At 38.9% G+C, this 14237-nt stretch overlaps 1 protein-coding gene and 1 long non-coding RNA gene across 3 annotated transcripts in view; one reads left to right on the top strand and one right to left on the bottom strand.

Moving 5' to 3' along the window:
* Daw1 (dynein assembly factor with WD repeats 1) overlaps positions 1–12824 on the top strand; it is a 43326-nt gene extending 30502 nt beyond the window's left edge. The window contains exons 9-13 of one of the 2 annotated variants that reach the window (XM_028874103.2): positions 190–292; positions 1066–1180; positions 8358–8434; positions 11490–11652; positions 12420–12824. In XM_028874103.2, the coding sequence (XP_028729936.2) occupies positions 190–292; positions 1066–1180; positions 8358–8434; positions 11490–11652; positions 12420–12454 (493 nt within the window). In that variant the 3' untranslated portion in view covers positions 12455–12824. Of the gene's footprint in view, positions 1–189; positions 293–1065; positions 1181–8322; positions 8435–11489; positions 11653–12419 lie in introns of those variants that run through there. The other variant, XM_037210202.1, reaches the window with a different exon arrangement.
* Positions 8380–12641, bottom strand: LOC119088900. Its single transcript, XR_005092652.1, has 3 exons — positions 12565–12641; positions 8555–8623; positions 8380–8468 (listed from the first exon to the last, which is right to left on the bottom strand). It is a non-coding gene; the product is annotated as an uncharacterized LOC119088900 (long non-coding RNA).
* Positions 12825–14237: the final 1413 nt, after the last annotated feature.

The raw sequence follows: 14237 nt of genomic DNA, 5'->3' as shown, positions 1-14237 counted from the left end.
CTGCTTCCCTCTGAGATGTGACCAGCTGTCTGAGTCCCTGCCTTAGATTCCCTGAAATGATGGGCTGTACCCTAGAATGATGAGCTGAATAGTCCCTTCCTCCCCTATGCCACTTTCTTCAGGGTGGCTTGTCACACAGAAATGAAACCAGGACATCGTTTACTAGCTGTGACGGTTTCTGTCTTGCAGGAAGGTGCACACTTTAATTGGCCACTGTGCGGAGATCAGCAGTGCCTTGTTCAATTGGGATTGCTCTCTGATATTGACAGGCTCCATGGACAAGACTTGCATGGTGAGCTCAGAGTTTGCCTTGCTTTATACGGTGTCTCTGTCCTTTATACCACATCAGGTGTTCATCATAACACTAACAGACTTCAAAGAGGACATACAGTTAAACCTTGATTTATAATAATAATTGCTATTTTTTATTTCAAGTTTCCAGTTGTCTAAGCTTGAAGGAACTATGAGATGAAAAAACAATTTTGATTGCTTCAAAGGCAAGAAAGGTCTTGTTTAAAAAGCTACATTAATTTTATCCAGTGTCCTGCTGTTTATTTAGTATGCTTCAATTGGCATGGCCCTGAAAGAACCTCAACTAAGTTTTTTCCTGCCATTGGGTCTCTTCTCTTCAACAATAATTACTGAGAGGTTATAATCACTTGTCACTTAACTTTATACAAGTAGCATTCAAACCTCACGATGGATATACTTTTCATTTTCTGTCTTAATAGTCTGGGATCAAACTCATAGTCCTCTGAAATCTTTGTCACAGAAAAGATCCCTTCATACCAATCCCTGAAGCACATCACTCAGGATGATTTTTAATTCCTTAATGATGTGGAAAACTCTGAGTGTCTCAGCTTTGATTTTCCCGTGACCAGACGGTTGGCTGTGGTCTTTGGTCATAAATCAAAGTGGACTTAACTGATCAGAGAGAATTATACATATCCTTTTAGCACAGTTATTTAGCAAGGCACACTCATATCGTGAAGATCACTGGGCATCTTCCCATTTCGGGAGGGATTTAGTTGCTTAGTTAATGGTTTCTGTCTTTCCCAATTTCAGTTGTGGGATGCTACAAGTGGGAAATGTGTAGCAACCTTAACAGGCCACGATGATGAAATACTAGACAGCTGCTTTGATTACACAGGAAAACTTATTGCAACAGCTTCTGCTGATGGTAAGTCATCTGTCACACAGGTAACTTATGGAGAAATTTATGTTTGCCTTGGAAATGGTGCCTGACTCTATACCATGCTCCATCTCCCCAAGAACCTGTTGTGGTGGAAACATGTATCTGATCTCCATGATGACATGTATGTGTCCTGTCACGTTCTTTTTGTCTGTATGCTATACCAGGGGATTGAATCTACAGTTTAGTGTGAGCTCAGCAACATTTTCCCACTGAAGTATATCCCCTGAGTCTTATTTTGAGGTAGGATCTCTCTAAGTTGTCCATCTTGGAGTTGAATTTACTCCATAGCCCAGGCTAGCCTGAACTTGTGATCCTTCTGCCTCAGTCTCTGAGTAGTGGGCATTGCTGATTGTGTCAGAAATCCTGGGTCTATGTTGCATTCTTAATAATCACATGTGATGCTTTTTCATTGTCTGTGTCACCTCCTTAATAGAGCCACACATGTCTCTACAGGTCTTGATGTCTTCTGTATGTATGGCCCCATGTTCACAGTTATGTCTTTGATGATTGCACACAATGTTCCATTATGTTGGGATTATCAACTTGGCCACTATTGATGTTACCAAAGTTAATGGCATTAACTATATAAATAATGTGCTATTCTACTATGTCTGTCAAATCCCTGTGAGAAACATATCCTACAGTATGCTTCCATTACCTTGTTTATAGGCAAATACAATGCCATATTATGTCCTCATCCTCTGATGATCCTGTATATTTTTGAAACCCCAAGTCCATAGCCCACTCTGATTTTGCACCATTGGCCTGATTATCATATATGATGCTGATTGTGAACTACAAATGGTGCTATAATATTGTGTGCCCTTGTCCTTGATCAACACACATGATGCTACACAGTATCCATGAAGTCTCCTTCATGTCCATTCTCCCAATACTATGCTCTTGGTCATTAATGGAATTTTCCCAAGGGCCTGCCCTGAGAAAATCCCTCCCAGGGTCCTGGGGAAGATGCTATGTCCAGAGTAAGGGTATCTGAGGGAAAGGAGTCTGTGTACACCATACTCTTTTATCCGTCATTTTATTTCTCTAGGACAAAATTCTATCTATAGAGCTTCAGCTCCATCCTCACATACAGCTCCTCTCTGTACCTACTTCCCTGTCATAAACCCAACTAAGCTCCTATGCTTTCGACCTCTTCTTATGTTCCTTCGTCCTCCATCTTTTCTTCCTTGCTCCTTACCCCTGGCTCTGAGAAACTCTGCCCTGTTCTCTTCTCTCTGCCTACATGGTTCTGTCTATCATCTACAGGAACTGCCTTGTTCTTTCTCTCCCAGCCATGGGACTCTGCTCTGGCCAGGAATTCCTCTCTAATCTTCACTGCACCTGGTTCTGCAAAAAACCCTATTGTTCTGAGTCAATAGCTCTATAATGGTATTGGCCTGAAGGCAAGGGGTGGTCTGAGCTTCATTTACACAAGAAACAAAGCTATGCATCTATAGCCCCTCTGTCTCCTAGGCCCTTGCAGGGGTGCTACCTAGTAGATCAGCAGTAGGTCTGAAAAGCTAAGCTGTTTGCCTATAACCTAGTAGTATATGGGCACATAAGAATTTCATAGCAAAAGACAGCTGATATATTAATAACTGAGTAACACCAAATATTCCTTGATAAATGGCTTCCTCTAGAAAAATGCCTTGACTTTTCTAGGTATAGCTTTAATATACAGCTGAATCTCTATAATATATTCTTGCAGCCTGCTGCAGGTCATGGCTTTGATGACCAGTTATGGTACTTACACTAAACAGTCACATAAATGCCTATGTATGGTACCAGTCTATGTTTCATCTCCTTGAATACCACTCATGGTGCTGGTCACTGTGTGAAGGACATCTGAGAATGTTATATGTGAAGCTGTGTCAAGCCATGCCACTTCCTTTCTATCCATAAATGACAGTATATTGTCATCTCACTGATGATCACTTATGAGAATCCACAGTCAGCCACACCCTCTGGATGAGCATGTTTTATACTACAGTGTATCAGAGTCATAAGTAAAAAAAAAAAAACACCTCTGATACTACAGTAAATTTATGTCAGGTTACTTGCCGCATTTATCTTATTTACCTTATGATATTTGTGATATATATATATACATATATATATATATATATATATATATATATATATATGAGCTCTACTGGTAGCTTCTTACTCTATATGATGAAGATATATATCTTCATTGTCTTTACTGACAGTATCTTACTTTATATGATGCTTCAGTATATGTATACATGATGTCTATTGACAATACCTTACTCTATACAATCCTGTAGTGTGTGTGATCTCTACTGACAATATCTTACTCTATATAATGCTACTATATATATATACATATATATACATTATTAATATTGACAATATCTTACTCTATATTCTTTACAGATAATCTCAGTGTCACATAATCCATTGAATAATGGTAATATACTATATAAGTATAATCTGTTACAACTGGGTTTATTATCTCACTAACTGTATCAGCTATACACAATGCTTATATAATCTTCTTGAAGATCATATATAATGCTGCATTAATATGTCAGCTCTTTGTTAATAATATGATATAGTATGTCTACATAATTTCTGATAATTATGCATGATTCTATTCTGTAGGTAATGTACATGACAACTATGTATCATAATATATATATATATATATATATATATATATATATATACACACACACTTTATAATACAACATATGGCACTTTAGTGATAACTGTGTGTAATCCTGCTATGAAAGTCTATGATGATGTGGAATGATGTTGTAGGTGCCTGAACTACATACATGACAAAAATATATGACAAAACCACAGTGTACCTCATATTTAAATTTTATGTCATAGTATAGTCATACTGTGATATATTGTAAAGGCTATGCGATGCCCTGCCATTATTCACATCTCTGATAGCATTGTAGGCAAGAAAACTCTATTTTCACCCCTTTTTTGAAAATGATGCATGATGGTAGTATATGGTTTATGATATCCACAATATCATAAATAACATTTTCAAGTAACATTCTATTTTGGTTCATCTTTTTGATGATATATGAAGCTGCCCTATGTACTAATCATAAATTAAACATCATTGTGATGTCACTATACACTTCTTCTTTTGGATAGCCATAAAGAATGGTATTTAAACTGAGCATGGTGGCACCCCCTCTCCTTTAGTTCCAACAAGGATATCCTTAGCTTTCAAAGCCCCTACTGAGTTCTTCACACAGTGACTATCAGGTAATAAACAAGTCTTTAACCTACTAAGTCTTGGGAAACTTGTTGCATTCAGCAAGATACAATATAGAGATTTTATTGCTTTTGCTTTTACACTTTATTGCAGTAGTTTCTGTATATGGAGTAAATAGAAGTGTGAGCTCATTGCTTCCCATACCTGTATCCATATGACATTCTATTTCTTCCATTGAATTGGACTGGGCAATGGGTGGGAACCAAATGTGTGTACCTCTTCTGAGCTCTCTATTTGTAACCTATGTCTATTCTTTGGCCAAGACCACACAGTCCTATTTACTACGGCATAAAGAAAATATTGATGTCAGGAAAGAAAAGTTCTCCAAATGCTGTCCTTTTAAATGACTTTAATTCTTGTTAGTCTTTACCTGCTTCCCTGTCCTCATTCTTTATTGGTTATTATATTCCTTAATTTATAACAACTAATTTAAATAGGTCTCATAGGTTCTTTCTTGACTAAAGACTGCTATACTGTGTAAATCTAGGAATTTCTTTGCATAAAATCAATATCATAAAACCAATCATGGAAATATCATTTCTTATAACATAGCTTTGCAACTTTGAACAAAGGTTGTTATGAGCAGGTGCTAGAGAAAGGGCTCAGAGGTAGGCAGATCTCTGTGAGTTCTGGGTCAGCCAGGACTGCATAATGAGACCCTATCTCAAAAACAAATGAACAAAAGTGGTATTTAATGAGTCAATGCCATCATTCAGCCATAAAGCATGGTACACTAATATAAGTCATCTCTTATGCTACTCCACTGTGTTTTTGATGTCACTTTAATAGCTAGGCCCCATACTATATTGTGTGATATCCTTGATCAGCACACAGAAATCTTCACTGAATGTGCCTCATCTCCAGAAAGACCACAGATGGTGGCATGCACTGTCTCTGTTATCTGTCTGATGGCCACATGTGGTGCTGCATTGTGTCTCCATGTCCCCAGTAACTATGTCTGATGATAGTCTGTGTCTGTCTGGTATGATATGATCCAAGGCCTTGAAAATGACCTGAGATACTACCTCATCCTCTCTGTGAAAGACACATATGGTGTAATGCCATCTGTCATATCAGTTTGATATCCACTTATGATGCAAGAGTGTATTATAGGTTTATCTTTGATGACAGTGTATTAAAATGTATATGTGCCATCTCTTGGTTACTGAGTGACATATTGAAGCATGTATGTGTCATTATGGTGCCTCACTATTCATGCTGACCATGTATGATATACACTATGAGTTTCTGGCCTCCTTGGATAAACATAATGCAATACTATGTGTGCGTTATCTGTTTAGCCAGGTACCATGCTTTCTCTTTTCTGTGTCATAGCTTTAATATTCTATAAATGCCATATTCCCAGTGATCCCATATTATGTCATACTGTTCTGTCTTACCTCCAAAAGCCCTAATATGATATTATACCATATTTAGACAGTCTCTGACTATACTGATTTCTCTGGTTTGAGCTATAGGAAGAGTGAGGTAAAACACTGTACAGATTTATATAGTTTATTCTGAGTATCCATATGCTGATACTGTGTATATCTACATCATCTTATGATGATGATGTTTGAACACCACATCCAACTTTGATTCTACAATATGTCATGACATTTCTTTTACGTATCTGTGATACCATGGATATGAATGACATATCTCCTTTATGTGTTCTGCCACTCCAAACAATGTATAACCACATATGTGGATATGTTATTTCTGTGACAGCTGCTGGTACCATATATTTTGCCACACAGTGATTGCTTTTTCTTCCCAATGATTGTGTGTTATGCTACACTAACTTCATGTCCTTGAAGACCTTACTGATGCTACACTTTCTATGTGTAAGATGTTTGACATTTTGCATTCTACCACACTATGCTTCCATTATTTAGTGATGTAACACATGGCTTTTTATCATATCTTTGTATCATATCTGTATAAGAGAGGCTGGAGAGATGGTTCAGTGGTTAAGGGTGCTTGCTGCTCTTAAGAATGACCTAAGTTTGGTTTTCAGCACTCATGTTAGGTGGCTCACCACTGCCTGCAACTTGAGTTCTGTTGGTTGCAACATTCTCTTCTGGTCTCTACCAGCACCTGCGCTCACCTATAATACCTACACACAGACGCATACAAATACACACAATTAAAAAGAAAATAAGTCTTTAAACAATCTGTATAAGCTATCATATTGAATGCACACCATATCCTTGAGAATAATGTGTGATTCTACACAATATTGCATACCCATAGTAAATACCTGTGGGCTTTAGGCTGGGTCTAGTCCTTTATAATATTGCATGAAATTGTGTGATACTTCACCTCACTACTCTCTTAGTGTATATTTCTGTATAACCACTTCTGTCTATTGTGTATGATGCCAAGCTATACCTGTGTCATGTTTTCTTAGAGTAGTGTGGAATGCTGCATAATCTCTCCTCTTTCCTCAACAGCAGACATAATGTAACACGGGTATCTACATCATGCCCCTGAAAACTCTCTATGATTTTATGTGGTAGTTTATCATACTGTGGATAATTCAACATATTCCTCATGAAATTATGTTAAGGAAAGCAAAACAGGACATAATTAATCATCCATACGTATTTATTACATAAACTGTTAGGTTGTATAGAATATTGGAAGTCACTCAATAGCATTTGCTGGGGAAAAGGTTGGAGGATCAGAAAGCTGAGGAATTATAGCAGCAATTAACGAGGCAATTTCATGTAGTTTATCTGGTAATTAAAAGAGGTTTATTTCAGGATCACTTACAACCAATAAAGGGTTGGTTACAGGATCCAGAAGAGGTGAGAACTCGGACTTGGTCTGCAATCCAGTATCCAGGGTCATGAGGAGCCAAGAGAGCCAGCACATACACATTTCAGATCTTAAAGGGTCTCGTCTCGGCCACACCCCAGGGGCAGGTCATAGACAGGTGTGGCAGTTAACCTGCTTCCTCACTAAGGGCAGTGATGGAACAAGGTCAAAGATGGAACAGCTACCCACTACAAGGAATGAAGTGTTTGCTAAAGTACAGGTTCCATTCTAGTTATCTCCTTGTTACCTGTTGTTCATTCCAATAGTGATTCTGTTCTTCCATTGTTCTACAAACCATTACTTCAAAAACAATTTCTTTTTCCTTTAGGGTATTCTTAAACCTCTTCTGATTCTGTGCTCCCTAAGAAGCATTGAGATGTGTAACATTCTTGGTTATCTCCAAAATGACAAATGTTTATTGTTTGAGGTTCATAAGTTTGGATGAGTTTGTTGCACAGTAAAAGATAATTAACCCAGGCTGGCCTAATTGTTGTCCTCGTTTTTGCAGCTGAGGGAGCTAAAGTGTACATAAAGTAGCTAAGGAACCTCATGTCAGGACACAGAGTTAGGATATTATGGAGTGGGATGTGGGACCAGAAGTCTGCCTTCTGACTTCATTCTTATCCTGTCTTGTACATAGCAATGATGTCAAAGAGGGGTCTGTGCATCACATACCATATTTCAAGTCCCCAGTCTTCCTTTTTAAGGTGCCCCACATTTCTGTGTTACTGGATTGTGAAGTATCTCAGCTGTAAGCTTTATGCGTGTAAACATACCAATTCTAAAATAACATTAAAAATCATTTTATCTATTCCACTTTTTTTTTATTCCACATATCATACTTTCTTCCACTTGGAAGCCCATGATCTCTTCCAATAATGTCAGAGACAGAGTGCACGTCCTGTGCCGTCTCTTCTGCAGTGGGACAGCTTGCATTTAGAAGGTTGAGCACGACTCTAGACACAGGAAGGACAAACTCAGTGCAGAGCACATTTATCAGAGGATGGATTTTTAGGTAACATGACGTCTTGCATTTCAGATGGATTAATGTATATTCCAATCCCTCTCCAAAAGGGACGGCAAGAGTTTACAATGCAACCACAAGAAAATGCATAACCAAACTGGAAGGCCATGAAGGAGAAATCTCAAAGGTGAGTTGCCTTCTCATTTGTATCAGTGTGTTCACTGGAAAAAAAAGAAGAGCATCTTTAATATGAGTAGTATAATAGAGGCTACAAATTAACCCTCTGAATTAATAGATCAGAACTCACCCTTTAACATAACCAAAATATTTATTAATATGGAGCAGGCAGAGAAGTAATGTTTCTGACATTAAGTGGCTTGAGGTAGAAAGAAGAAAGATAAAAACAAGTTAAGTGAACAGAATGACATTTTTTAAAGATTTTTATTTTTAAATGCATTGGAGTTTTGCCCATATGTATGTCTGCGTGAAGGTGTCAGATCCACTGGAACTAGAGTTACAGACAGTTGTGAACTGCCATGTATGTGCTGGGAATTGAACCTGGGTCCTCTGGAAGAGCAATCAGTGCTCTTAACCATCTCTTCAATCCCTAGAATGACATATTGCTGAAACCTCAATGAGTCTAACATGGTGTCCAGTGTTGCTAGAGATACTGGAGTTGAATGGCTGAGGAGTAACATCATTGGACTTGCTTATGTCGTATCTGCACTTGATGATTAGTTTAAGATGAATTTTCATGTAGAATGACTGAAAACACCACCTAAAGCAACTGATAACACCTCTTGAAAATATCTACCATGGAAGCTACTCATTATCTTTCCTACATCCATTACCAAAGTGGCTTCCTGTTGGAGAGCAGAGAAACGTGGATGAATCAGACTGGATTTTGAGTCCAGGAATTTCAGTTAATTTTTCTTTCAAAATACTAGTAAGCTCATTTATTTCATAGAGAAATACATAGAGATGGAGCTACATCTAGTGTTGGTTACATAAAATGTAGTGTTCTCTAGATCTTACAGGGATTAGCTGGGCATGGTGACACATGCTTGTAATTGTAGCATGTTGGAGATGGAGATCAGGAGTTCAAGGCCAGCCTGAGCTGTATGATACACTGTCCCAAGCAACCAAAAAAAAAAAAAAAAAACCCCAACAAAACAAAACAAAACAAAAAAAACAAAACCACCCTCCCCAACCCCACAAATAAAACAAAACAAAACAAAAACCAGGTGTATTGGGACTAAAGTGCTCAAGTCTCTTTAATTATATCATCCTGTCCTAAAACCCAACTACCTAAGCCTTTCTTTCTAAGCATGCCCCCTCTGATTCAGCAAAAAGAAATGATTTCCTAGACACTTAAAAAGCATGAAACATTATTCTTTTCAAACACCAGCAAATATTTAATTAGCTGAAAATACCCAACTCAGCAATTTAAGGAGCTTGTGAAGTGCTTTTTTCTAGCTCTAGTAAGCATGCAAGTTTGTATTATGCAAAAAAGCATGCGGTGCCTCAAGGGCTCTGTAAATTAGATGGAATGGAAGGAGTGATATTTGGAAATATTTAACAGAGTGTGAACTTATCCTTGAAACTCTAGGGCTGTATCTCAGGGTTTTATCACACACTTTTTAGAAGCTTCACAGAGCAGAGCCACTCAGTGAATGTCTGAGGTTTGTATGTGTCCCCAGAACATGACAGAGTATGCTAGATTGAGTAAGGAGGGCTCTTGACTCCCAGCTCAGCCCACATTCTTGGTTTTCTATGTGAGATCTTCTCTGCCACTCCCTTATGAAATAATAGCTTGATGGCTTCAGAATTCTGAAGGTTATAGGGAGATTCCAGCATTGACCATGTGTATTCCTGTCCCTCCATCTTTTACCCCTATTGCTGGTGGCCATTGCCCTGTGGCTGGTAGGTGCTGGTATCCAGGGCAATGGGTGCTGCTGACCACTTCATGGACTGAGAGGTAATGGGATGGCAAGAGGGTATGGGAAAGTAGGACATGGAAGGGCAGCCTGGGCCATATTTGTGAGGATAGCTACCGTCATGTTTGGCATTTCCCCTCACTGAGTGTGTATTTGTCTTTGTGAGCATGTGACTATAAGAAAATTTTGAATTCTATATTATTAAATTATATGCATATGAAAAAATATATTGCTCATGAAATTACTGTTCCAATAATATTTATAAGGAGTACAGAGCTCAAACAATTAGTATCTTACATATTCATTCACTAAACACTTAAAACATTAGGATATATTCTTTATGTACAATAATGGATTTATTATGACATTTTCATACATGTATATAATGTTTTGCGATCATATTTATCCCGATTACCTTCCCTTGTCTTTCCTGTGATTCTTTTCCTATTTCCAAATAGCCCTCTTTCTAGCTTCACATACTTTTGTGTGTGTGATCCAGTGGGTTTCATTAGCATGGCTTAGATGAGTGCAGGTGTCAGTAATCACCTTTGGAGAGCTTCCCCCACACCAGGTGTTTGCCGATACTGGTGAGACAGTGATGAGAAACAGACATGGACTTGTCCTCCCCGTGTTTCCAGTCCCGGTGGAAGTGGTTCAAATCATTGGCTCATGATAAATATAGAGGGCTATCACTGGGAATATCAGAGGAATGCAAGGGCCAGCAGCGAATGTCTCTGCCACTCAGACACTGAAGGAGAATGCCTGGCCCCAGGGAAGCATCCAAACGTATTATCTGAAAATGATGCGTTTTGGGTGGCAATAGATGAAAATCCCCTTGCGGCCCTGGGTGCCTGCTCTTTCTCTGGTACAGACAGATGGATTGGGCAGCGGGGTGTGTGTGTGTGGGGTGTTCCATGTGGTTTTAGTGACAGAAGAATGTGTGGCAGTGGTGACATTGGACTTTACAGATAGAGCCTGCTTTGTTTTTATCTATAACCCGGCTCTGCCTCTCTTTTGGGTGAGGAGGGAACCATGAGTCTTTGTGAAGAAACTGTTGGGGAATATCCTAAGTATTCAGGCACTTTGGTCTTTTACGATTAGACTTGTGAGAAAGTAAGCAATTAAACATTAGCATCTAGGTTTCAATTTTCAAATATCAGTCCCTATATGTTTCTCATCAGGAAGCAATTGTAGTAAAAATGAACACTAGGTCAGGGAGAAGATGGACACTCAGCCCTCTATTTGCTAATGGGAATATGTTAACCCAAACTTCAACTTACTATCATCTCTTTTGTTATTTTGCAGATCTCTTTCAATCCCCAAGGAAACCGACTCCTGACAGGCAGCTCTGATAAGACAGCCAGAATCTGGGATGTTCAGACTGGCCAGTGCCTCCAGGTCTTGGAGGGGCACACTGATGAAATATTTTCATGTGCTTTCAACTACAAAGGAAATATAGTCATTACAGGTATGCGAGAAATACACATCACAGAGCTAGTTTTCCTTTTAAATTGCCTACTAGAATTTTAAGAAGAATACTAAAAGGAGTTCATGCTCAACCTCTGCTCACTTTTCCAGGTGATCTGGCTTATCCTGGAATTTCATTTTACTTCCATTATTGAATTTTTTTTCTTACTATTGGCTTTTAAAAAATATTTTGAAATGGGGTCTTGCTATACATCCTGGCCTCAGACTTGCAGCAATCCTCCTGTCTCAGCCTCCCCAGTGCTAGGGTTGGAAATATTAGCCACCATGCCAGGTTCCCATTTAGTTGCACCAGGACTCACAAGAGTGCCCTCTGCCACTGATGGTGAATTTAATTCAGTTCTGTTGCTCTAGGTAAGGCAGCCATTTTGGAGCTTGTCTAGCTGGTTACTCTACTTTTCTGATGGTTACTGCTCAGCTGATGGTAGTAGACACCAGTAATGTAAACAAGTCAGGACATTTCATTTTCCACAGATGATGTGGAAAATGGCCCAGTAGAGATGTTAAATTTAAACATCTTTTTCTTGGCTTTTTCTGGCTAAAGTGTTACTATGTCGGGGAAAAGAATATGCATTGAACGTTTTCCCCAACTATCAGCAATTGTGTGACTTCCTGATGAGCTGTCCTTTGGAAAGCCTCACATTTCACACATGGCTGAGTAGCAGTGACCCAGGACAAAGTCCGCCTGTTTGAAAAGAGGGTAACAGAAGTAAGATAAGGGGGAAATGATCGTGCGATTTGTTTCATCAGGTAGCAAGGACAATTCCTGCAGGATATGGCATTGACTGAAGGGCTTTGCTGTGGAGCAGGGCTGTTGGCAACAGTGATCAAGACCTTGAACTCCCAGAGAACAAGTGAGCCTATTTCCTCTGCTTCCTTTTTGTGTACAACTCACCCATGGAGCAGCCTGTCCTTCACCTACAGAGATGACCGTGAAAACTGATGAACTTACATCATTTCTTGATGTTATCTGAGGTGATGACAGGAACAAGCATAATCTGGTAAATGTCACTGATTGTTTTAGGTTTCAGTAGCATCAGGATACTGATAAATGGAGTCAGAGTGCCTTTACAGTACTTCTAGATTCTAGAATCTTCTAGATTCTACCTGAAGGTTGATGTTACAGTTTCTCTTCAATAAAGCTTTTAGACAAAATTTCTTGTGAGTAGTGTTTTATTATATGCTTTGGAGGGTAAGATAACAAAGAATAAAACGGTTGTCATCAGCAAATACATTCTGCATTGAAAGTAGCATTGAATTTATGTAGGTAAGTTGATCTCTAAGGATGTGTTAAACAGAATATATATTCAGATAAGTAAATTTAAAAACCCTGAATGAAACCACTGAAGTATAAAAGAAAACAACCAAACTGTTGCTAAAATATTAAAAATGTCTTGGGGTGCTGGAGAGATGGCTCAGCAGTTAAGAGCACTTACTGCTATTTTAGAGGACCCAGGGTTATTCCCCAGCACCCATATTAGGCAGCTTACAGTGGGCTGTGACTCTAGTTCCAGGGAATCTGTGTGACTCTAGTTCCAGGGAATCTTCTGTGGTCACCTGCATTTATGTGGTACACATAAACTCATGAACACACTCTCTCTCTCTCTCTCTCTCTCTCTCTCTCTCTCTCTCTCTCTCTCTCTCTCTCACACACACACACACACACACACACACACACACACACACACATCTTTAACGATCCATTGTCTATCTCTCATAATGAGAATGTTAAGATTTACTAACAAAGATCTAAAGGCATAGCATCACCACACGGTACCCTAAATTTATATTTGTCACTTAACTAAAAATTTTTACTCTTTGGCCAGTATCTTTTCACTTCATCCACCTTCTAGCCCTTGGTTACCACTGGTCTACTGTTTCTGTTGAGTTTGGCTATTTTTTTTTTTTAGATTGTGTATATGCCTGAGATCATGCACTGTTTGTATTTCTGTGCCTGACTGAATTCATTAGCACAATGTCCTCAATACTATTCTAGTTTCACAGATGACAGAATTTTCCTATTTCCCCTGACAAATAAGGCAATTCTCTGTATCCATGCATGTGCATGCTCTGTTCATTTACCTGTTTATACCACAGTGTGCCCATGTAGGCGACAGGACAACGTGATAGAATCAGTTCTCTCCTACCACGTGGGGTTCCAGGGTTGATGACTGACTCAGGTTGTCAGGCTTGGCAGCAAGTGCCTTTGCCTTTCCCCACGGGGTCATCTCACCAGCCCTGCTTCCCTTCTGCCTGTGGTTTCCTTGGAGGTACTTTAGATGGCATAGTCTCATTAATTTTTGCTTTTACTTCCTGTGCTTCTGGGCTCGTGTCCAAAAACTCACCGTCAAGAACAGTGCCACAGTACATTCCTCTTATGGTTCTTGGGGGAGTTTTATATTTCCCAGTCTTGGGGTTAAAATTTCCAGTGGATTTTGAGGTGACTTTTGTGTATAGTATACAGTATTTGGTTTAGTTAGCTCTCCACCACTATGATCAAATATCTTAAGATAATAAAAATCAGCTTATGAAAAGGTTTGATTTTGTTTGTGTTTTTAGAAGGTTCAA

The sequence above is a fragment of the Peromyscus leucopus genome, chromosome 13 (genome assembly GCF_004664715.2).
Source record: "Peromyscus leucopus breed LL Stock chromosome 13, UCI_PerLeu_2.1, whole genome shotgun sequence".
Lineage (NCBI taxonomy): Eukaryota > Metazoa > Chordata > Mammalia > Rodentia > Cricetidae > Peromyscus > Peromyscus leucopus.
Note: the sequence above shows the minus strand (reverse complement) of the source record. Positions and strands in the feature narration are given on the sequence as shown.